At 55.2% G+C, this 22,019-nt stretch overlaps 1 protein-coding gene across 1 annotated transcript in view; it reads left to right on the plus strand.

Moving 5' to 3' along the window:
* The first annotated feature begins 852 nt into the window (after positions 1-852).
* PRIMA1 (proline rich membrane anchor 1) overlaps positions 853-22,019 on the plus strand; it is a 58,283-nt gene continuing 37,116 nt past the window's right edge. Inside the window, exons 1-3 of the mRNA XM_044230013.1 lie at positions 853-899; positions 1,454-1,580; positions 8,515-8,650. Of these exons, the coding sequence (XP_044085948.1) occupies positions 1,488-1,580; positions 8,515-8,650 (229 nt within the window). The 5' untranslated portion in view covers positions 853-899; positions 1,454-1,487. The remainder of the gene's footprint in view (positions 900-1,453; positions 1,581-8,514; positions 8,651-22,019) is intronic.

A 22,019-nucleotide genomic window follows, 5' to 3' on the forward strand; every position in this document is an offset into this window, starting at 1 on the left:
CGCGAGTGAATAAATAAATTATTAAGCGCCCAATACACAATAGCCTCGCTAGATGGAGACGAGGAATCACTGCAGCGGCGCTGGCGGCGGCGGCGGGGAGCGCGGGCGGGAGCGCAGCCCGGGGCGGGAGGCGGGCGAGGCTCTGGCGAGGCTCACGTCTGTTTTCCTTTTTCGTGCATTATTTATTTCGCCTCCGCCCGCGGCCCTGCTGCCCGAGCGGGCGCTCCCGCGCAGCGCCTCTCGCGGGCCGGCGTGACCGGCGGGGAGAGCTCGGGCACCCCCGCGCCCCGGGCAGCCGCGCGGCGCCACCAGGAAGGGCGGGGATCCGCGGAGGCTTGCGCCGGCGGCTCCAGGCTGCTCGGAGGCGACTTTCCCCGCCCTCCCCCTCCGCCTAGGGCCCCGGCGCGGGGTGCCGCCCCTCCCGGCCCCCGCGCAGCCGGGAGCAGCCCGGACCCGCCGCGCCCTGCGCCCCGTGCGGGCGCCCAGCGCCCGGCCCCCGCTCGGCAGCCGGCTCGGCCCCAGCCGCGCGCAAACTTTTGCTCCGGTGCCCGGCGCTCCTCCCCGGCATGTGAAGCCCCCGGGCGCCCGCGCAGCCGCCAGGGTGAGGACCGAGGCCCCGCCTAGAGGGCGGGGGACCGGGGAGGCGGCTGGCTTTAAATGGGGGCCGTCCGGCGGCTCGGGAACAGTCTGCCGCGGGGGGAGCGCGGACCTCCCTTCCCCGCGCCGAGGATCGGCCGGGGCCGCCGCCAGGCAAGGTGGCGTGAGGCACTGGAGGGGTGCGGGCAGAGAGGGAGACCGGGGGTGGGGTGTGGGAGGCTCACGCCCCGAAGCGGGAGGCCCGGGCTCGGGAGACCGTGTGAGGGCAAATGGGGTGCGCACGGGGGTGCCCATGTTGCAGTGTGCGCAGTGAGGGCCGGCGGGGCAGGGAGGGTGCACGCAGCTTGTGATTTCCTGGTGCTGTGCATGCGGGCTCAGCGACTGAGCCGGCAGGGGTCGGTGGGGGTGTGCACGGCCGTTTCCGTGGGTGTGTAGGCAGGGTGAGAGGTGCCCGCCGGGTCTGAAGTGTGCTCACAGTGGGAGTGAGTTGTGCACGGCTGGGGAGGTTTCTGGGAAGATGCACTGGGCTCCGTTAAGTGTGCTTGGCTCTATCTGGAGGTGTGCACGGAGCCAAAGTGTGCACGCAAGATTCTGGGGGTGTGCCCGGGGCCAAGGGATACACATAAGGTTCGGGAAGTGTGCGCCAGGGGTTGGGGTTCCGGGATGCCGGCTTCTGTGAGTGTGCACGAAGGGTCAGCGAATGTGCAAGCTGAAGGGAAGGGGCGGATTTGCTTTATGAGGGTGCCCCAGGGTGCGGGGCGTGCCCGCCCAACCCTGGCCGCTACGTGTGCGGGTGCGCGCAGGCGTTGGTGCCCGCGCAGCGCCCGGCTGACCCCGGCATTTGCTTCCCCGACAGTTCGCCCCCGAGAGCCCTGGTGCCGCGGGCCGAGATGCTCCTCCGGGACTTGGTGCTGCGCCGGGGCTGCTGCTGGTCCTCACTGCTGCTGCACTGCGCGCTCCACCCGCTCTGGGGCTTCGTGCAGGTGAGCGTCGGTGTCCGGACGGTGTGGGATGCCGGGCTGGAGGACCTCCTCCCCAGCAGGACTTGGGGAGGGGGTGTGGTACTTCACTCCCACGACCCTGGCTTCCTGCAGCACTCCCTCTAGTTGCTCCCCCGGAGAGTTTGGGAAAAGAAATGTCTCCCACTCTCTCTATCGTCCATACTCTGGCCCTGGGGAAAGATGAGTTGGGGGGGAAACTCCCCAGTAGGCCTCAGTCCTGGCCTGCAGGACAGGGCCTTGGAGCAGAAAGAGCCTGGGAGTGCCTTCCTGTGATAACATTCTGTTGCAAAAATGTGGGGAAAGAAATCTTAGGGCTTCTACAAACTTAAAAAGAAAATGATCCTAAGAATCATACATTCTTTATTTCCCACCAGAATCACTAGTAAACTTCTACTTAGCCTTCTTAAACTGGGCTTACCGCAGCTGGGGCTGTGTTTCCTGTAGGCCACGGAGTTGGGGGTGTGGACAGGTTGTGCATGGTGGCCCCCCATGGAGTTGTGGGAAGGAACTAGCCATCTGTGAGGATTGCCTGGGCCTGGAGCCCTCACCATGGGCCCCCGAGACCCCAGGGCACAGGCCAGGTGGCCACCAGCCACAGTGACTCCTGTTAGGCTCAGGGAGAAGGTCAGATGGCATGGCCCCTGGTATCTTCCACAATGTCCACGGTCAGTGGTACAGTGCAGTGGTGAAGTGAACGCGTGTCAGCTCTGCATTTTGGGCCCCAGCTCTGCTCCTCACTGGCTCAGGAGCTCAGGCAGTGCCTCTCTGAGCCTTGCTTTCTTGTTCCTTACTGTGCTATTTTAACTTACGTGATGATACCGCGCCAGTAAAGATCACTTAGCGCGGCTCCTGGACCGCCCCGTGGTGGCTGTGACTTACAGTAGCAGTCATGCTGCTCTTCCCTCTGGATGACCAGCCACTCTCTTGATCACGACAGAGTCTGGTGGATGTTTTTTAATTTTCAGCGGTTCCACAGATGCTAGAGGACATTTTTGCTGTTTTGAGCATTGAAATCCCCAACTCTGGAGGTTTTGCGGCTTTTTACGTGGTGGTCTTTGGGGGGTTTGGGATCTTTTGGATGGTTGCCCCAAGTAGGGGATGATCAACCAAAGAAGAGGGGTTGGGGTGAGACCCCTAGCTGGTCTGTCGCGGGCCTTAAGCTGCCCTACGCGATGGGGCCCCGCTGGGACCCAGCTGTCCGTCGTGCTTGGATGGTGGCTTGGGTGACCATCAGGGAGAACCAGGGACTCTCAGGCTATGGAAGGAGCGTGCTGGTTGAGCAGGTGTATGGGCTGGGGTCTCCCCTCCCCACCCCCCAGCCCCAGCCCCAGCCCAGGCTCATCTCCTTCTCTGGCTTCTCTGGCTTGCCTCTGTCTCCCTCATGATTGTTTTCCTTCCGGAATTGACAGCTTTGTTTAATGTGTGAAACGGCAGTTATTAAACTCAGCTGTGCCTCCTCAGGATTCAGGATTTTGTCACTTCTAAACACTTGGGCGGCTCAGTACCAGCTTCCCTTGTGCAACTTTTAGCTGAACCTCGGATGTGAAGTTCACCGCATTTTTCTATTCGTCTGTTTACGGTTTTCCCTGACACTCCTGGAGAGCAACGCGATCTTGTCAGCCTCCAAGGCTGGCATTCTGTGGCATGAACTAGCAGGATTCCAACAGCAGACCCGCCACCTCCCCACCATCACCACCAAAAGAAATAATTTTGTGACCGCAGCTCAGTTTTTTAGCAATGTCCTTCAGCCAGGCAGCGCTCACCCAAGCGCGCACGCATGCCTGTGTGTGTGTGTGTGTGTGCGCGCGCGCGCGTGGGTGTTTCAGATGCTGTTACTCAATATAAATCAATTTTCATGAAAATCAATTAGAAAAGGAGTCCTCTAGACAAGTAAAATGGGCAAACTGTTGGCAGGAGGCTCTGGAAAAATTAATCTACAAATGAAAAGGGACTGAGAAGCCAAGGGAAGAGGGGCTTTGGAATGGATGGCTCTGGTTTTTAAGGGAAAGAGCTGAGTCCAGGAGAACAGAGGGGAGAAGAGAAAGATACAAGTGCACGAGGACCATGTAGTTCCCTCTAAGTGGAGAGACTGAAATCTGCCACATCATAGGAGTTTCTTGAATATAGAGAAAGAGCTCAGAGCTGTCTGTGCTTTCATAAGCATTTTGCTAGAAGAATCCCCCAAAGTTGTAAACAGTTGACCCACATATTAAAGAGCTATAATTAATAGGCTAATTGGTGAGGGAGGAGACCTGTGGTCCCCCCCGAGCACCAAGTTCCCACCTTAAAATCAGCCTGAAGCCTCTGTCTGCTGCCCAGAGAGTAAGAAACATGACCATTAGAGTTGGATGACATTTAAATTGCCACAAGGTTGGTAGGGGCATTCCCTAGCCTTCCCCCGTTCTTTAATATGTCTACAGTTGAGATCCTAGGCTTTTGTGATTCAGGGTTCTTCTAAGTTCACTTCCAGATGATTCCTTTTTTTGCAAGCCAAGAGGATGACAGGCTGGCAAATTTATTAGGTGTGACAGGAGTGTGTCTCATCAAGTTAGTGTGATGCTGGCCTGTCTCCATAAAAGATGCCAGAAGCCATCATCTTTGTGGGCGTCCTCTAGGGAGACAGGCTCTGATCCGGGCCAGCGGTCTCTGTGCGCTGAAGGGGAGCCACCAGCAGTGCTGAGCTCCTCCTGTGATCGGTCACTACACCTTGGCTTATCTCATCAGCATTTATTGGGCACCCACTGTTTGCTAGGGCCTTTGTGAAGTGCAAGGAGGGAGCAGTCCCTGGCCTCTCAGCACTGACAGTCTGGCGCTGGAGAGAAAATTAAGTAATCAGAGGCAAGAGAACTCAGCAGGAGCAGACGGCTTAGGGACGAGACCTGGCGGAAGAGCCCGAGGAGGCTCGCAGAGGCAGTGCTGCGGCTGAAGCGTGAACAAGGACAAGATAGGAGCAGGATGCGGGCACGGACAAAGTGTCCAGGCAGACGGAGTAGCCCTGAGGCCAGAGGGGAGAATGGGGCATTGGAGGAACTTAGGGGAGGGAAGTCCCAGGTAAGGCCACTGTTGAAAGCCACTAACATAATGCCTTACAGTTTGGACACAGTCCTGAGGGGTACAGGAGCCGTGGAGGTTTTAAGCAAGAAATGACACTGTCTCAGACTGGCATTTTAGAAATCTTGGTCCAGGCCCAGCAAAAAGATGGATCTGGGGAGGCGGGGGGTGATACAAAGGGGCAAAGACACTGGGGAGGGGAGAGTTGCCAGATTTAGGCAGGTAGAAATATAGGACATCCAGTTAAATTTGAATTTCAAATAAATAACACCTCATGCTTTAGTGTAAGTATATCCCGTCCAATATTTGGGATATACTTATACTAAAAATTGTTGTTTCTTTAAAATTTAACAAGATGTCCTCTTTTTAAAATCTCATTCTCCTAGGTAAGAGGCAGGTGCTGCCCAGTGGAGATATGATGGTGTCCTGGCTCAGGGTGGTAGCAATGGGAATGGGGAGAAACTGATGGGCATAGGGGCTATTTGGGACATGACATCCACTGAACCAGAAGGCTGCATGGACTGGTCAGGGGTACGTGGGAACACGGAGCACCATGGCTCCTGGACTACAGTGGCGGGTCCTAAACCCACGTGACTGCAGGACTTACCTGTGCCTTAGCCCACTCTCCACATCGGCAACAGCAACAAGATTCTGGCCCTAGGGCAATGCTGCAGAGCAGGGGTGGGAAGCCAGGGGATAGCAAAACTGGACAAAAAGTGGTCACAGGCAGTCATGATGCCAACTTCTGTTCTGTGGGCTTTAGGCAAGTCATTGGCCTCTCTGAGCCTTTGCTCCTGCTTATCCAAGTCCAACCAAGAACAGGTGGCTTCAGAGAAAGTTCCTTCTCCCTGTGGGACTCCCCAAGATACAAACCAAGCAAGCCAGGCATTGAGATGGGCTCTCAATGCTGAGGTCTCCTATCAACTGGTCTAAATACAATACCACCACCAAGCGCAGAACCCCCAGGTGGACCCAGAGTGGGAGCAGAATAGATCCTGTGTTTGTCCACTGGTGGGAGGACCATCCCCCAACACATCTTTTCATTGTGTGCCAACTGAATGCAGGGCTGTGAAATCTTAGTTCGTTACTTAGCCTCGCGGGGTCTGTCCTCCCCCCACTCCCCACAAGCATCGATGATAGCGCTGGCCTCTCCCACTTATCCTCGTGGTGAAACGAGAGCCGTGGCTCACACACGGTCGGGCTCAGAGGCACACTGCGTTAGGACTCCGGAAGCACAGACCCACCCGCCTGCCCCCCCCCACCCCAAGATGCTCAGGGCTCCGTGCGGGGAGCAGACATAATAAAGCAGTGGGCAGGGTGCCCCAGAGTGCCCCCAGGGAGAAGCAGCAGCCTTGGGCAGGTGGAGCCAACATGATGGGTGGGGGTGGGAGCGGGGAACGTGGGGTCCCGGAAGTTGGCCAGTGGATCAAGGTCAGAGTAACCAGGTGTCCGTTTAGAGTGGCTCAGTGGCCACAGGCTTGTGCTAGACCAAACTCCAGTGAGGGACCCCCGGTGGGGCCCCCTATCAGGGAGAAGGCCAGACACCCCAAACTGGATGTTTTGTGAGGGTGATGGGTTAAGCAGTGGTGCACACTCCCATTCCAGGGAGCCATTAGCAGAGAGACCCAGGAACCATAGATTTTATTTTTAAATGCCAGGCGCACTCCTTGTTTCCTCCCCCTTAAGCCTTGAAACTTGGCCCCAGCTTCCCTGCCAATAACTTTATCACATTAAACTCTCATATACATCCGTGCCCTTACAGCAGCTCACAAAAATGGGTCATGGTGTTGGGCCAGGTTAAGCAGATGTGCTCCTCTCGAACTCTCGTGTAAATCGCCCCTCGGAGAGTGGGAGAGTCCTTGCATTGGCAGTGGCCTTGCATGATGTTTGCACACTGTGGAGTCCAGCAGAGAAGCCCCCTGGGAGGCCAGCGCTGGTCAGAACCGGGAGGAGGGCAGCTTGAGGACCACGGCAGAGCCGACGGGCGCTGCTGGAGAAGCCGGTGGGGGTACCATGGCTACGCCAGGAGTTAGGGGTCCCCACCAACTAACTGGGAAAGGTTCCTCATCCAAGGATCTGCTCTTCCTGGGAGATGAGATTGCCTTTGGAGTTTGAAACGCAGTCAGTGGCCCTTTAAGAACACTAAAAGGTGGTGAGCAGCTGCTTCCTGGCCTCGTAGATATTAAGTTAAGGCTGTAAATCAGCCACTGCCATCACCCAGTGGTCATCACCCAGCTTGTTCTCAGCCACCAAGTGTGAAGGGAGCATTGGAGCCCCAGGGCTCTCCCTGCTGGCTCGGGACACACGTGGTAGAATTGGCCTCCAAAGGCCATCTATAGAATGTTCTTCCCAGTGGCAGGGTGCTACCTGCAGAGAAGCTGGGGTTCTGGGTTTCTACTCCCCCGAGAGCACATCCAGAGAAGTTACTGTGGGCTTCACTGACGAGAGGATGCCCACCAACTCCTTCCCTTCATGCCTTTAAATCCCCTCGTTCCCTGGGCCAGGCACAGAACCCTAGGCTCGAGGGTTAGGGCAGGACGCTGGTTTGTGTAAACCAGCAGTGTTCACACGGGCTACCAGTCGAAGTCTAGCCTGGGCAAATTACACAGAACAGCCATGCCCAGTTCTACCTGCAGAAATTTTGATTTAATCGGTCTTAGGAAAGGGTCGGGCGTGAGTATTTTTTAAAGCTCCCTGGGAGGTCCTCATGTGCACCCAGGGCTGGGATCGAGCCTGGCCCCATCCTGGCTGACAGGTGCAGAACTGAAGACCAGTGTTGGAAAACACCAGGCCAGGAGTCAAGAGGCATGGATTCTGGTCAAGTTTTTAATATTCGTTCATTTATTCACCAAATACTTATTGGATGCCAGGCATTGCCTTAGTGAGAGAAAATAAAAGGCTGGGTCCCTACCCCTGTAGAGCCTCTAGTCCAATGGTGAAGATAGGTAGGAATCAGGTAATCACCCAAACGGAGATTTTTGCCCCACAGAGAGCAGCCTGGTGCCCGGAGAGCCTATAAAAGGAGCTCTGACCTGGTCTGAGGGGTTTGCCTGAGAAGCTGATAGCCAGGTTGAGTCATGGACCAAGTTTGAGAACATTCTAGAACATTGGAGCAGCGTATATAAAGGGGAGGGTGGTGCGTGGCCAGGGACTAGAGGAAGGGCGTTGAGAGCAGAGCAGAAGCTGAGAGTCTGGAGTGAGGTGGGGCTGGAAACGTCGTCAGGGGCCTCTGGAGCAGAACGACGTGGCCCCAGGAGCTCCTGAACTGTGGGCAGGCGCCCAGGGACTGTGTTTCCCACAAGACCCCTCAGGCTGCCTTTGCTCACATGGCCGGGATGGGTAAGGTTCCTCCGTCCAGGTGGGGGGCACCTTGGCCTTCCAAGGACATAGGAAGGCTGACAGGACCTGTGGGCAGAGAAAAGGGGAGGGATTGGCCTTGTGCTGTACGGAGGAAGACTGCAGGAATGGCTGGCTCAGGTTACTGATGAGGTCAAATCAGTGTCCTGTCACCACCCGGGCTGTGGGAACCTCGGGCAGCCTGGGCCTCAGTTCCCTCATTTGTGTGGCAGGGAAATTCCAAGAGTTAACCGTCAAATCCTCGTCTCCCCGTCAATAGCCAGGTCACGTGCTGCGATCTCACAGTCAGTCCCTGGCAGAGCTGGGAATAAAAGCTTGGTCTCTAAACCCACCAGGCCGGCTGCCCACAACACCGTTCCCTTAGAGCCACCCCAACTCCTGCCTTCTGCCCGTGGTGGTCTGGGGGCGGGATCCCGAGATCCAGCCTGGCTCACAGTGGGTGGGGTAGGCCCGTTTTGGCTCCCAGTGGCCTCATGGTCTTCTCTCGGGCACCTGCCTGTTTCTGCAGGTGACTCACGGGGAGCCCCAGAAGTCCTGCTCCAAGGTGACCGACACCTGCCAACACATCTGCCAGTGCCGGCCCCCTCCCTTGCTGCCGCCACCACCCCCGCCCCCACCGCCTCCCCGACTCCTCTCCGCCCCAGGTAAGTGAAGGCTCGCCTGTGTCCGGGGTTCTCTTTGTGTTTTCCGGGCCCAGGAAGAACCGGTGAGCAGAGCGAAGGACAGCCTTCCTTCCTTTGTAATTTTCCACTGGCCGAGCAGGAGGGAAGCCAAGGCCCGACTTCTCCCTGCAGTCTGCAGAACGCCTTTCCCACAGAACGTTCCTCGGGATGGAAGAAGATGTCTCTCCCTCGGTTAATCAGATAAAAGTCAATCTCCATTTGATGAGTGGCTCGGCCTGGATTGTTCTGAAGGCCAGAGCTTGGAAGGGGGGCGGCCTCCGGGCTGGTCTTAAAGACCCCACGGGTGCACATGCTTTCGCTTCTCTATTTTAATTCGCCCATCAGGAGGCGATTGGTAGCGAACCCAAGTGTTGGGCCTTACAGCCCTTTTGCCACAAGTTCTGCTAGAAACCTCCCTTTCACTGGCTGGCCTTGATTTCATCTACCAACAATGTGATTGCCTGGTCATCCAAACAAAGGAGGGTTTCTTTAGCCAGAAGTGGCCTCCTCCTGACTTGGAGGGGTTAAGTTTCCTGCTCACAATCGCTAGTTGAGAAGGTCTCTAACAAGGGATGGATGGCTCCGGGGCTGGCCTATAACGCTGCCTGTGACCGTGCATGTGGCTCTCTCTCATGAAACACATCTCCGTTGAATTATTTGGGGGCATATTTTAAATAACCTTGAAAACGCTCCTTCTTGGGTGGACTGGGTCTTAAGGCTCTTGGTGTCCAGACGGTGATGCAGTGCTGGGGGGGAGCTTTGCTGTTCAGACGTATTTCTGCATTTTGTCTGCTAGGCCCTTACCTGTCTGTGTTCGTACCTGACACCTGTGGCCCAGTGCTTCCCAGAGTGTGGCTCTCTACATCCCTTGAGCCGTTCCTTTTTTCATTTATTTATTTTAGAGAGAGAGAGAGAGAGAGCATGCGACTGTGCAAGAGAGAATGTGGGGGAAGGAGCAGAGGGAGAAAGAGAATCTTCCAGCAGACTCCCCCCTGGGTGCCGAGCCCCACACGGGGCCGATCTCAGGACCCTGAGATCATGACCTGAGCTGAAACCAAGAGTCGGCTGCTCAACTAACTAAGCCACCCAGACGCCCCGAGGCATTCCTTTTAAAGTGTCGCTCAGGACCGACTTCAAACCTACCAAGTCAGTCTTTGGGGTAAGGCTTAGGAATTGGCATTACAAGTTCAAAGGTGATCCAAATGCAAGTTCAAGTCAAAAAGCTTGGCCTGCCAGGCCCTGTGTTCCAGGCCTCTGCAGGACCCGGTAGCCTGGGATGCTCACGTCCTCCTCTTTCCAGAGGGAATCCCTGGGCTGTGCCATGCGGCCCAGCCTCGGGCACCTGCGTCTGGAGATCACTCCTTCCCCCTTGCCTTCCATGAGCAATCCTTCCCTTGTTGCTGTCTGGGCTCTGGGTCAGAGTGGTCCCCCGATATGCTTGCATCTGATGGAGCCACACCCCCCCCCCCCCCGTGGGAGTCCCTTCCCTTCACCGCGTGCTAACCAAGCTTCTGCGCCAGACACAGAGATAAAAAGACCATTCTGGTCTCCTGGGGTCTCTCAGCCTCGCAGGGAAGGCCTTGGTGTCAGCAGTCCCCAAAACGTGGTCCGAGAGAACACAGGCGGCCACGAGATCTGCGAATAGTTGGGCCACAGTAGACAGCAACGTTCACCTGCGTCTCCAGGAAAAAACAGGATTGTTCTAGGTCAAAAAGGAGGGTGTGAGGGAAGGACTGTTAGGTCCGTTATTAAACGAAACGAGACCGAGACAAAGTGAAAGTTATTTAAAGCTTTATTTTATGACAAATATTAGAAGTTAGACTGATCAGCCAGGGGAACGAGACTGAGACAAGGTGAACGTTCTGCAAAGCTCTATTCTATGCCAAGCATTAGAAGTCAGACTGACCAGCCAGGGCCGTCTCCGAAGAGAGCGACCACCCCCCATCTTACATCCTTAAGAATTGATTGACACCGGTCAGGGCCACCTCCGAAGAGAGCGACCCCTTCCAGTCTCACAGACTAACTTTTATAGAGCAAAAGCTTGGCCAGACGTAGGTGGCCAGTGAGACTGTAACATTGCATAGTCATGTTAGGTCACAGCAGGTGGCCAATTGAATTGTCATTTACCCTTTAGTAGCTGTTTGACCTAACCTATTACTCTGGGCAGAACTGGCGCTCAAGTTTGGCGCCGAAAAGGCAGAGTTTACATTCTTTGGTGGTTAGGGAGACAATATGTGTACTTTTACTGATTGGATGTCTCCACCTGGCCTGACTCGTCCTTGTATTCTGGGCTCTATTATTAGGAACTAGCTGACCATATTTTACTGGTTTCCCAGACTTGCTTCTAAGTAAGTTTCTCTGGGGGGAGGGAGGCAGAGTCAGTTTAAGTTTTACTGCACAAACAACAAAATGGCTTTTAACAAAGATGGAGTCGCTCTGGCTAAATAGGTCCTTACAAGGACATCAGGCAGAAGCAACAGAGTAACGACTTTGTGAGCCTCATCGTGGGAGTCCCGAGCCCTTCGGTGGGTTTGAAGGAGCGGACAAGGGGCAGCCCGTGAGGGCCCATGTGCCCCGCGGAGGAGATCACATGGCATCCTGTGAATCACTGTTTGCCAAACGTGATTCACCATCTCCTATTACATCCTGTTGTTTGCCTTCGTTTTTCTTTAAATAGACTCACTTTTGTGTTTATACAAATTAATTTCCAAAGAAAACTTTATGTAACAACTGTCAATGAAAAACTGGTGTCATTTGCATACACAGAAGGTGACCCTAGAAACAGACGCAACGGGCACAAAACACATTCCAAAGCCCTGGCTTGTTGCAGAAGGGGCCAGCTCAAGGTTTTCCCTCTTTTTGTTAGAAAGGGAGAGAAGCAAGTGGTAGAGATATATCAGGGCCTGGTAGGACCCCAGAGAGATTTTTCTCCATAAAGAAATCAGGAGGCTTGTAAGAGGACCAGAGGGGGTGGAAGCTTCTCGTTCCGTCTCCGTGTATTAGCGTGCTGGGTCCGCGTGCCATCTGCGGTCAGCTTACTTACCTGCGTGGACGACCCCCCACGCTTCAGGAATCGCCGTAGAGAGCCACAAGCTCACAAAGGTGTGTCTCGGGGAACTGGCCTGATTCTCTGTTGTCTTCTTCAGAAAGATCCATTCTCCTGACAATGTGGAGGGCTGTCTTGGGGGTGAGCTGCTACACTGGAGTCCAGTGCGGACCTTGGAAGAGGCTTCAAGCCCTAGACCAGCCATGAGGGCCTAGAGCCAAGCTGGGAGCCGTAGAGAAGGGGAGGCAGGCAGGGAGTGCCTCATGTTGGGTTTGGGGCCTGAGGAGAACAGGTGTCGCTTGGTCCTATGGTGGTGGTAGGGGGGGCTCCTTCGGTTACACAGAGCAGAGACGCATCTCGAAGCAGCTCAAGCCATACTAAAACTAGGGTGAGAGATGTTAGTTTCTTGGCTCGCGTGTCGGGATATTCCAACGGCAGTCCCCGTACGATGATCGTGTTGGATTTCTGCCTCTGTCTCTCTGTCTTCTGGTTTCCCCTGGGTTGTCCCTTCTCTCAGGCCTGCCCAGGCCCTGAGGAATCTAGGCTCCCAGATTCCATCCACCTTACTGTCAGTAATCTTCCTACAAAGGGAACTTCTCTTTCTGAATCTTTCAACTCAAGTCCTGGGGCTGACTGTCCGTGGGCCAGCTTGGGTCACGTGTCTGTCCTTGGGTCAGTGGTGGTGAGTCCCACGGGCTGGAATGAGCTGACTGGTCAGGCCTAGGCCATGTGACCACCCTTGTCATTGTCATTGGCATGGAGGTTAAAGGAGTGGTGGCTTTCCAAGGGAAAAGCCAAGTAGGGGACATGGACACTGGGTAGGGATGGGACAGAGGAGACCCCCTTGGCCATGGCCTGCCTAGAGCTATGATATGAGACCAGTGGCAGAGAAAAGGTTTTGTCCATTCTTTCCGTCCTTGGTGAGCTCAGTCGAAACCCTGCATCCAAGTTGTGCCCAATATATGTCAGACAGAACCACATCCACGACCTCAGCCTGTTCTCTAGTCCCCAAGGAACCAACCTCTCCCACGGGCATGGAGCTTCGTTCACGAGGGGTGTGTGGAGCTCAGCAGATGCCGGGCAAGGGGCCAAGGGTGAGGAAGTTAGTGGTGAGCGAGAGAGGGGCGGCTCCTGCCCTCACGAAGTTGTTTGCAGAAGGAGTGTCGTGTTTCCGGAGATGCTCTTTCTGGGCGTGTGTCTGCCTTTTGCCCATTTGTCCCATGGATGTGCCTTGCATCCCTTCCACTCACAAGGGCCTCTCCTCCGCTGGCCAGCGTTGGCCGAGTTCCCGCAGTGGGCAGTGGGCAGTGGGCAGGCCGGCAGCCCCAGGGCCACCCAGGGACTTGACCTCCCCAGTAGGGGCTGGAAGGGAGGACCTGGGATGGCGTGAAAGAATTCTCCAGTAGCTGTTGGCTGGGCTGGAGCACAGGGACCCATGGAACCCTTCAGCCCTGGGCCGACTGAGCCAGCCGGTCTCCCTTTAGCCGGCCGCTCTGCTAACAGACCAAGGTGGTTTTTTAGGCGTTGATCTGTTTGGTTTGGGTGTGTTCATTTTGTTTTGTTTTATCATGAAACTTTCAGGGACACTGGCCCACCCCCGGTCTCCATCTGGAACTCATTGCTCATGGGGACAGCTCAGCTGTGTGTTCCTATGGGGGGGCCCAGCCTGAAGCCACCCTTCCCGGAAGCCCTGGGAAGTCTGTGGAGGCAGCCCTGCCTGAGTCCCACCTGCCACGGGGAAGGCGCATGGAAGAGCATCTCCCCTATCTGCCCTTTGTTTCTCAAGCCCAGGTTTTTGCCACCTGTGGCAAAAAGGGACAACTTCACCTTGTAAACTTGGACAAGCTGCGGGTTGTTGGGAGACACTGGACCAGGGGTCCAGTGTAGTCAGAAGCCCCTGGAAGGCTTGTTTCCACCCAGGTTACTGGACCCCATCCCCAGAATTCCTGGTTCAGTAGGTCTGGGGCAGGGCCTGAGGATTTGCATTTCTCATATATTCTCAGCTGCTGCTGCCGCCGCCGACGCTAGCCCAAAGTACACACTTTGAGAACCGGCATTCTAGAGCTTGACAGAGATGTTAAAGGCAGACCCAGCCCTTCCACTCCCTAGTTCTGTGATGCTGGGCACGTCCCATTCCCTTTTAGGGCCTCAGTTCCCTCATCTGTAAAGTGGGGCTTGGGGTACCCCCCGGGAGAAGGGGTTACTGGGAAGACTGGAGATGATATAGACTGAACGAGGCAGAAACTCCATGCTTGAGAAGCCCTGTGGCAGCCCAGCTCTCCTGCCCTCCAGACCTGGTGCCAAATCTTGCTCATTAGCTAAGGGCTTTGGGCAAGCTATCCTTAACTGCATGGGACCTCAGTTGCTGCATCCGTAAAATGGGGCCAGTGACAACAGCGGCCTCATGGGAATGGTTGGAGGGATTTGGTGCCGTAAAGTTAACACAGTGCAGAACCCAGAGCCCAAGTCGTACAATGAATGGCAGCTAATAGATGTTAATAGGAACTGGCGTCCAGGTTAGGGGTTACTCATACACGGGGCTGGCAAAGCAGCATCAGGTTTGAAACTTGAGGATGAAGTTGGCTCTTTAAGGATGTGTCGGCTCTCCCAGATTTTCAACAGAAAGGGAAAGGTTTTTGGAGAGTCCCACCCAGGGTCCCTTTCTGGGGAGCCCTTGCTGGGCTCACGGTCAGTCGGGGCTCCCCGGGCCCGCGTATTTCTGGGAGGCATGGGCGGGCATGAATCCTGGCAGAAACAAAGGCACACTCAAGCCCACGGCAGCCGCCAGAGCTCAGGACCTGGGCTCGCTCAGTAAATGTCAGCAGTGCCCACTCGTCCCCACGTGTGACTCAGACACGGCTGAGGCCAGGGAAGGAGATGCGTACCAGCCCTCAAGGAAAAGCACGTACGCCCCTCCGTGAGACCTGCTTCTGAGGCTGATTGGGCCCAAAATAGCTGTGGCAGAACAGAGACGTGAGCCTGCATTTCCATAGTGCCTGTCTTCACAGAGTCAAGTCACTGATAGAGGTTTTATTTTTGCATTTGTTTTATTCTTAGAAAAACCAGAAGAAAGGTTAAGTGACTCCCCAGAGGTCGCCCAGCGGTGGTGGAGCTAGCATGGGGTCACCTGGCTCCACATCCCGTGTGCCAAGGGCCAAGTTTTAACAAAGAGAAACACAAACACATGGGACTGTGGAAGTTCTAGAATGCTTATTTTTTTTTTTTTTCACTCACCCAGAACACTAGAAGGAAAATGGTATTTAGCTCCCGGTACTGAGGTGGAGGCTTACCTCAGCTCATTTAAACCTCAGCCACTCCTCTGTAGTAAGTGGTATTATCCCCAATTTCTGTGCGGAGCCTAGTGCTCAGAGAGGGTGAGTTACTGGTCTCAGGCTGCCCAGCTGGTAAGAAGGGGCGGTCATTCCTGCTTCCTGCTGCCTCCTTTGCCTACCTCTGCCCCTCCACTGCAGACAGCCAGCATCAGGGATGTCCCTCCTTTCCTTGAACGCGCCTGGCTCTTCCCCTCTCAGAGCCTTTGATGTGTGAGTCCTTCCCTGTGCCAGGCTCCCCCTCAAAGGAGTTGACCTTAAGTCATGCAGACATCAGCTTGAATATCCTCCCGGAAAACCCTCCCTGATTGCCGCAGAGGTCACACCATTCCCAGTTCTATCTACAGCTGAGAGTTTGGGGATCATCCCAAAATTCATGGTGAAATCAACCGCCCACCCGTTCTCCCTTCCTCTCGTGGGTGTGGGGTTCACAGGGCCCCAGCAGGAGGCTCGCGCTGGAGGTCTGTCCTGCAGTTACCGTGAGTTGGCTGGGGCTGGCTGCACCTTGATGGCTTCCCTGCTCACGTTTGGATGGTTGGGGCTGGCTGTCGGCTGAGTCCCCAGCTGGCCGGGTCCCCCAGACCCACGTGCTGTCTCCTTGCGGCTCGGGCTTCCTCGAAGCATGGCGGCCGCGGGCCGAGCCTCAGGAGCAGGTGGAAGCCAGCTGAGGAGGGGATGCATCACGGCTGCTGTATTGGATCTTGGAATCACGGGCCCAGGGCTGCTCGCACTGCGGGAGTGGGACTCAGTCGCCGCCTCTTGAGAGAGGAGGGTCAGAGAAACTGCCCACCTTTTTAAAAGCAGGCTACCCTCCATCTTTACAAACTCTTTGAACTTTTTCCTTTATAACAATCATCCTGCCCTTTAAGAACTGTCTTTTTCCTTTATAGCAATCATCCTGCCCTTTAAGTATCAAATTTGATCTTTAGCAATTAATTAATTAATTGACTAATGCCTGGATCCTTCGCGGGATGTAGCGAAGTTCCCTAGTGCGTGTCTGACCTATCGCAGGTCCTCAGCAGCTACTCGCGTGGGGTTTGCGAATAATTTTGACTGTCTGCTCTTGCCAGTCCCTGGGCTAGGTTCTGGGAATGCAGCCATGAACTTGACAGTAGGACCCCTGCAGTGACCAAGTTGACATTTTATTGTGTATTGGCTCCAGCAGAGGATCCCAGAGGATCCTGGGACAGAAAATAAACTGAAACCAGTAGAGGGAAATATGTGCTACAGAGGTCACTAATATCTTGGGGTCTGATGGGGCATCACTGGGCGGTCACTTAGATCGCGTGCTCTGGGGACAGGAAGTGATGTTTCAGCTGGGAGCTGGTGGAAGGGAATTAGTGGGGGAGGGGGGGACGACCCCAGGCGAAGAGCATTCTCAGTGGAGGGGACAGCCAGGGTGGCGCTTGGGGTGTGTGAAGGGCCAGGTGGCTCTGGCTGCTCAATGAAGGAGGACAGGAGGGGGCGAGGCTCAGAGGGAGGCAGCACTCAGACGGCGCAGGGCCCCGGAGCCTAGGGAAGAGGGTGGGGTTTTAAGCGCACCTAGAAACCTCTGGTGCAGAGGTGTGGTATGGCCTCCTTGACACCTTACAGAGACCAGGTCCCCAGTGAGGAGGCTGTCACTTGGGTCCAGGCCACAGGTGGCAGTGGGGTAGTCAGTGGTGTGGCCTGGAATGGGGGGGAGGTGGCCACAAGGGAGAGGAGGTGGTGTCAAGCCCCAGTTTGATTAAAGACGGTTTGGAGGCAGGGGGTGAGGGGACACGGTGGTGGCTATGGTTGTAGGGGAGGGACAGGAGGCAGGATGGTCGCTGCTTGTAGGGGAGGGTCGGGAGGCAGGGATGCCACTGGGTTTTGTGGGATCAAGTCACAGAGAAGCCACGGGACATCACCCACGCCGCTCCTTCCCTTGGTCCTCACTGTCGCTGATCTCAGTGGCGGGGTCGTCAGGCAGACTCAGACAGCATGTGAAGGGTTAGCAGAGGCTCAGCTGTCCCGCCATTTCAGCAGCTGTCATTTTAAGGACACAACCTCTGGGACTTTAGCACAAATCCAAGGTTTAACAACCTTTCTTTGAATCAAAGAAGCCAGCCAGATTTTCTTCCGGGGTGTAAGGAGTCTGGAGCCAGCGGAGGAGGCCATCAGAGGCCTCTAAAGCTAAGGACAGGTGCTGCGGAGGGTGAGGCCGACTCCTGGGACCGGCTTCCACAGGGCGCCGGGCTCCTCACAAAAGTGCATGACCACAGTGCGCTGTCCCGGCTGAGAGCAAGACCTGATGAGGGACCCTAGGCACCAAACAGGAGCCGTGTCACTTCGCAGGGGTCTTGCTTCCTGGGCTGCCCTGGTGGACACTGGTCTCCGAGATCACCATGGTTTTGGACGTTAGGGCATCAGACATTTATCATTTGCGGGACGTGGTTTCCATCCTGCCATCTTTGAACCACCTGCGGACCTGGGAGCAGGAGGGTCTGGGCGCTGGGGCTGGCTCTGGCCCTTAGCATCTGGGCACTGGTCCCTGCCCTTCTTCAAGCTTCCATTCGCTCATCTGCCAAAGCGGGAGGCTGTTCTCTGAAGGCCGGGATTGGGGCGGAAACAGTCCATGAGGGCCTGGCCTGACAGCCGGTGCATCCCACTCTCAGTAAACGGGGTCTCTTGTCTGCATAATCCTGGCTTGAGCAAATCTCTTATCCAGATTGGCCTCAACTCCCCCATCCACAGAATGGGCTGGCTCTTCACTGAGCAGAGTGCACACGGGAGCACCACGCTTGTCCCTGGACTTGAGCCTCTGGTATCCCGAAGAATTTACCAGTTTTGGGCGCATCCTTTTTTTTTTTGGTTGGAAAAGGAAGGGTTAATGTATTAGCTTTTACATGTAATTGTGGATATTCTTTTTTTAATAACTTTTTAATTAACATATAATATATTATTTGTCCCGGGGGTACCTGTCTGTGCATCATCAGTCTTCCCTATTTAACAGCACATTCCCTCCCCGATGTCCATCTCCCAGCCACCCCATCCCTCCCCCCAAACCCCCCCAGCGACCCTCAGTTTGTTTCCTGAGATTAAGAGTCTCTTATGGTTTGTCTCCCTCCCAATTCCATCTTGTTTCATTTTTTCCTTCCCTACCCCCCACAGCCCCCCACGTTGCCTCTCAACTTCCTCATATCAGGGAGATCATATGATAATGGTCCTTCTCTGACTGACTTATTTCACTCATCATAATACCCTCTTGTTCCATCCACGTCTTTGCAAATGTCAAGATTTCATTTCTTTTGATGGCTGCATAGTATTCCATTGTCTCTATATACCACTTCTTCTTTATCCATTCATCTGCGGATGGACACCTAGGTTCTTCCCATAGTTTGGCTATTGTGGACATCGCTGCTATAAACATTCGGGTGCACGTGCTCCTTCGAATCACTACGTTTGTATCTTTAGGGTAAATACCCAGTAGTGCGATTGCTGGGTCATAGGGCAGTTCTATTTTCAACATTTTGAGGAACCTCCATGCTGTTTTCCAGAGTGGCTGCACCAACTTGCATTCCCACCAACAGTGTAGGAGGGTTCCCCTTTCTCCGCATCCTCGCCAGCATCTGTCATTCCCTGACTTGTTAATTTTAGCCATTCTGGCTGGTGTGAGGTGATATCTCATTGTGGTTTTGATTTGTATTTCCCTGATGCCGAGTGATGTGGAGCACTTTTTCATGTGTCTGTTGACCATCTGGATGTCTTCTTTGCAGAAATGTCTGTTCATGTCCTCTGCCCATTTCTTGATTGGATTATTTGTTCTTTGGGTGTTAAGTTTGATAAGTTCTTTATAGATTTTGTGTACTAGCCCTTTATCTGATATGTCATTTGCAAATATCTTCTCCTATTCTGTCAGCTGTCTTTTGGTTTTGTCAACTGTTTCCTTTGCTGTGCAGAAGCTTTTGATCTTGATGAAGTCCCAGTAGTTCATTTTTGCCCTTGCTTCCCTTGCCTTTGGCTATGTTTCTAGGAAGAAGTTGCTGCGGCTGAGGTCGAAGAGGTTGCTCTGTTGGCCCGTTCTTTTAACTGATTTCATTTAATTTTTTTAAGTACCGTATTTTCTTCTCCCTATTCAATAAATGGAATTGTTTATCTCCCGCTCATTTGCTGGTATCCAGCAAATAAAACATGACACATTTATGTGGACTCTAATTTGCTCAGCCAACCTTTATTTGCTGATTTACGGAGCAAACATGTGCCGAGAGGCTGGGCCTCGGCGGGTCCCAGAGGCTGCGTAAATGAATCGTACACGACCCCCTTCCTCCAGCTGGATGCCTGAGCTCTGGCTCCTGGGAGGTGTTAGCATCACTTGGGACTTCTAAAAAATGACCAATGCCCTGCCCGACATGTAGGGAGGTGACTCTTGCCCCAGTCAAGGTGGAGACCCTCGGCTGTCACCAGAGGCAGGTGGCGGGGAGGGGTCTGTGCTCCGGGAAGACGAACAGGTGTGTACCTTGGCACTTGGGGCCAGAAGGCCGGTGAGATTCAAACACCAGTGAGTGACATCTTGGTACCACCACGGGGGTTGGGAGATCCCAAGAATCAGGGCCACCCTGGACCCTGACCCTCTGGGAATGCGGAGTCTGGGGAGGAGCTTGGACTCAGCACAGGGGCTGGAGATAGACAAACATGCCTGTTGGCCAGAGTGCACCTCCAGCCCGCTTCCGGGGTGCTCTAAGTCTGTCTGATAGGAAGCTCACTGTTTGGAAGCATTCTGTTCTGTGCTGTGTTCAGTACGTTCACCGTGTCGTGCACCTGTCACTCCCGAATCTAATGGCAGGGTGTTTCCGTCATCCCGAAAGGAAACCCCATACCCTCTTGCAGTCCCTATTCTGGACGTTGCATGTAAACCTGGGTGCTCTGAAGCAGTGTGAGCCACAGTTTCCTCCTCATGGGGCCTCTGGGCGTGGGGAGGAATCCCGAGGCAATGTGCAGGCTCCACCCCCTGAGCAGGACACGTGTTGAGCAGGTGACCCCCAAGCAGGTGACCCCGTAATGGAAAGGGATCCTGCAGGGTGGGGGACATGATCCTGGCTGAAAGCCCCCCCACCACCTGTTGTACTGGGATCAAGAGCCGGTCTGGCACCCCATAACCCTGGCCTGGTGTGAACCTCATTTCCCTCATGGGGCTGTTGAGTGGGTCACATGGCCTCCCGCCCTGGTGCTTAGGAACAGTGCCAGCCCCAGGGGATCACCCTGTCAATGCTGGCGAGTTCATATTATTGTAGAACTCACGTAGGATGTCCTACTCGTGCGCAGGACAAAGTAGTTGGTCTGACCTATTGAGTTTCTGTGGGTCCCTGAGGACTGGGACTATTGATTCCTCTTCATCCCCAGACAGCTCAGAGCCTGACCCATGCAAGGTGTGCACTGAATGTTTGCATAAACGCCATGACTGACGGGTAAGACAATAGAAGCTCTCTAGGAGCAAGGGGGCGGGGAGGGGAGGGGACTCCCAGTTTTGAGCCTGCCATTCGTGGGGAGCATCTGGGACCATGTCTCAGTCTGAGCTTCAGAAATAGGTACTGAGACAAAAATTCAGGGACAGGTGACTATTTGGGAGTTGATCTCAGAAAACACCAATAAGGAGTGAGTGGGAGTGGGAGACAGGACAAGCCAGTCATCGCTGTGGACAGCTGCAGGGAGCTCAGTCCTGCTGGGGAGCCCTGGGAAATGCTGGGACAGCAGCACCAAGTGACCCGACCTGTGGGCTGAGGGAGCTGGGGTCACAGTTAAGAGCTGATCCCAAGGGGAGTGGGGGACCCACCTTCCTGGGCAGAGATGCGGCACTGATGGTTGGCAGCTGAGCCAGTGAGCCCCAGAAGGACACCAGCTACAGGCTACGGGCTGTCACCTGATTCCCCTGGGATCACCTCGGGTGGCCTTCACCCCTGGCCAGACCCAATGGGTCTACACCTTCCAAGACCCACACCCTCTTTCTCACTCCAGAAAGCGCATCAGCACTCCTGCGGGTACTCTCCTACCCTTGGGGTAGTTGATCCCTATATTTAAAGAGCAGTAAACATTTACTCCTTCAACAGATGTGTGTGGATCTCTCCATCGTGGCCAGAGACCGAGGACAGCCCGGCGGGTGGGACAGGGAGACCCACAGGGAAGGCTCATGGGGGTGGATCAGGGTTCTGCTTTTTGTCGTGTGGAGCTGGGGATGTGGACAACTCACGGAGGCAGGACACGGGGACCACAGACTAAACGGAGCACTGAGAATTCCCAGACAGTCCGCTGAGTGGAGAGTGTCTGACCCAGAGCAGGTGCCATGCAGGAGCAATGGGGGACTGAGCGGAGGGGCCGTGATTCTCCAGGTGAAGGCTGGGAGTAGAAATGGGGAAGGGGGGTGTATCCCCGACAGAAAGTACGGCAGGGGTTGGAGGCCACAGAGAGTCTGTCCACCCCAGGACGGCAAGTGTGTGACGGGCACGAGAGGTGAGTTAGAGGAGAGGAGTGGGGGCAAGGCACGGCATGCCGGAGGCCTGGACTCAAGCCCTGGGCTGTGCAGAGCGTAGGGGGGTCTGCGTGGAAAGCTTCCAGCTAAGCTGTCTTCAGATGGCCAAGTGGCAGGAGACCAAAGGCAGACAGCAGGGAGAGGGTGATGGCAGGGGAGAGAATGGTGGTCTGGGCCAGGTGGCCCCGTGAGCAAGGGGGTTGTGCCCCAGGGAATGAAGGAGGGTAAGTACTTAGAGCTGAAACAGTGGGGTGGTCCCCACTTAGTGGCCACGGGAAGGCAGGTGGAGATATGAACCAGGATCCTTGAGGGGGTCCCCAGGGAGCAGGCAGAGCTCACTGTGGGCCTGGAAGGTGGGGAATGGTGCGACTGGCCTTGCAGAGTGGGGAGGCCATGAGTAACGCAAGGGAGCCGGCTGCACGTGGCTGGGAGCAACCAAGGGCCCGCAGTGAAGGTGTGCATTGTCACGGGCGTGTGTGCTGATGGAGAGTC

The sequence above is a fragment of the Neovison vison genome, chromosome 13 (genome assembly GCF_020171115.1).
Source record: "Neovison vison isolate M4711 chromosome 13, ASM_NN_V1, whole genome shotgun sequence".
Taxonomy (NCBI): Eukaryota; Metazoa; Chordata; class Mammalia; order Carnivora; family Mustelidae; genus Neogale; species Neogale vison.